We start from the raw sequence: 2,160 nt of genomic DNA, 5'->3' as shown, positions 1-2,160 counted from the left end.
AATAGTGCATAATCCTACTACTCCCATTACTAGCTTCGTACGTAAATTATTTATTTTTTATATAGTGCTAGCTTTAATTTAATAAATGGACGTAAACTTATGTTGGGTTTATCTTTTTTCTTTTCCTTTTTGTAGTTCAATACAAAAGATGCATATACGCAAGGAGAGATCGACGTAATTCGGACTCAATGGGAAAGTTTTGTTGGCCGATTTGTGTAAGGATGTAATTCTTGTTTTTTTTGTCTCAATAGAATGTAAATGCTAGTTATAAAAACGAGAGAAATATTTGAAAGTCCTACATGAATACATGATAAAAATCATAAGGACTGATTAATTATTTATTGATTTTCTTGTCAATTCTGATTCTCTGCAGCTGAGGACTGGTTAAACCCCAGCATCGTTCTAGAGGTTTTCGAAGCACGGTCACCCAGGATGTCTGTTGAATGTACCAAAGAACTTAGCAACTTTACCAATCAAGAAGAGGGTGAGTCTGCTTCTACCTGGATGAAAAAATGGAATTTAATCTATACATGACTGATGATTTGTTCTAAGCCAGTGGAGATTTTCATAATTATCCTTTATTGTTATGTCTGAAACATTGCTTAGCTATTGCTGTTAGCTGCTTGTAGTTTGGGGATGTAGGAGTGACATTTGAGCTGACATGTTCAAAAGATGTAACCTTGGATGTTGAAGAATGTTTTAAGTGACTAGTCTATGGACAACTTTTCAAAACGTTTGTATGACTTTCACTGTAGGTGGATGACTGGCAACTGTGGTAGTTTAATTTTATTGGTAGTTGATAATTTATTAAGCAAACTAATACTTTATTATTATTATTAGTATTTTTTTTACTGAAGCAGGTAAGGAGGTTGCTCTAGTCCTGAAATCCTTATACGACGGCGATGTTATAGAGGAGGAATTCGTGCTTGAGTGTTACCAGCAGGGTGTGGCTGGTGCTAACAAAAGTTCTCATATCTGGAAGCATGTAAAGCCATTCATCGAATGGCTTCAAAATGCTGAGTCGGAGACGGAGGAAGAAGAGTAAGAATGTTTTACTGCACTTCTTTTTTTATTGTGGTATCTCTCTGCCTATACGTTGGTTTTTATTTTTTACCGTTTCTAGTTTTTTTTTTTTTTTTTTTTTTTTGTTTAGCCAGTTATGAGAAAGTTTACGTCTTGTTGCGTGGAATAAGGGGAAATGGTTTGTTCCTTATGTTTGGCGCTCTGTGTCGTCTTCTTATATTTCCTTGTTCTGTTGGTGTTTTGGTTATGAAGTTGTGCTTTGTCTTTGAACAATGATATTGTGTTTGCTTCTTCAACTAAATAGTGTCCTTATACTTTTTTATTTAGACTTCCTGTTGATCTTTTACATTCTTATATTGAAGACACTTTTTTAGACTTGCAGATCTTCTCATCTTCACCAATTTTAGAAAAATAAAGTTTTTGGACGAAAAATGATGGACTAAATTGAATAACTTCGTTAAAATTTATAAATTTTTAAAATACTTCAAATCCAAGTTGTTGATGCTGCAGGTTTTGTTGTAATGCAGGTTTTGTTGATGCTGCTAGTGGTTCTGCAGGTTTTGTTGTACTGCAAGTTTTGTTGATGTTGCTGTTGATGCTCCAGATTTGTGTAAGGATGTAATTCTTGTTTTTTTATCTCAATAGAATGTAAATGGTAGCTTAGAATGAATTTGTGGATAAATTCATAGGTGGAAGACATGATCTATTTATTATTGGAAGTTGTATTCTGGTATTGTGATTCTTGTTTGTGGGTTATTCATGCACTATGGTAGTCTTTTTGACAACTTTCTGAGGTTTGAAATATATTGTGAGCTAAATTTTTTTATTGATGTATAAGTTCTTGAATATTCATTTTTTGGGAATTCTGATAGTTCTGTTGAGAACAAGTGGTTGTGAAATGTTTTTGGGAGTGTGTTTCTTTGAACAGGTTCAAGGTAAATTTTTGGTTTTGTTGTGGTAGCATCGTTATGTTGTCGAAAATTTTCCAAAGTCTGGTTCTGGTATTGTGGATAAATTCATAAGTGGAAAACAAATATTGATGAGTATATGTAATGGATTGGAAATATTGATTCTTGTTTGTGGATAAATTCATAGGTGGAAGACAAATATTGATGGGCTCGCCATGCAATTTTTTTT

General features: G+C 33.3%; 1 protein-coding gene across 1 annotated transcript; it reads left to right on the top strand.

The window, feature by feature from the left end:
• The first annotated feature begins 326 nt into the window (after nucleotides 1-326).
• Nucleotides 327-1,766, top strand: LOC150037742 (putative eukaryotic translation initiation factor 5-2). Its single transcript, XM_090311326.1, has 3 exons — nucleotides 327-484; nucleotides 861-1,041; nucleotides 1,551-1,766. The coding sequence occupies exons 1-3, from the start codon at nucleotides 433-435 to the stop codon at nucleotides 1,558-1,560; spliced, it is 243 nt and encodes an 80-aa protein (XP_090167452.1). The 5' UTR covers nucleotides 327-432; the 3' UTR covers nucleotides 1,561-1,766.
• Nucleotides 1,767-2,160: the final 394 nt, after the last annotated feature.

The sequence above is a fragment of the Benincasa hispida genome, chromosome 2, assembly GCF_027475165.1.
Source record: "Benincasa hispida cultivar pf3 chromosome 2, pf3_genome.v1.1, whole genome shotgun sequence".
NCBI lineage: Eukaryota > Viridiplantae > Streptophyta > Magnoliopsida > Cucurbitales > Cucurbitaceae > Benincasa > Benincasa hispida.
Note: the sequence above shows the minus strand (reverse complement) of the source record. Positions and strands in the feature narration are given on the sequence as shown.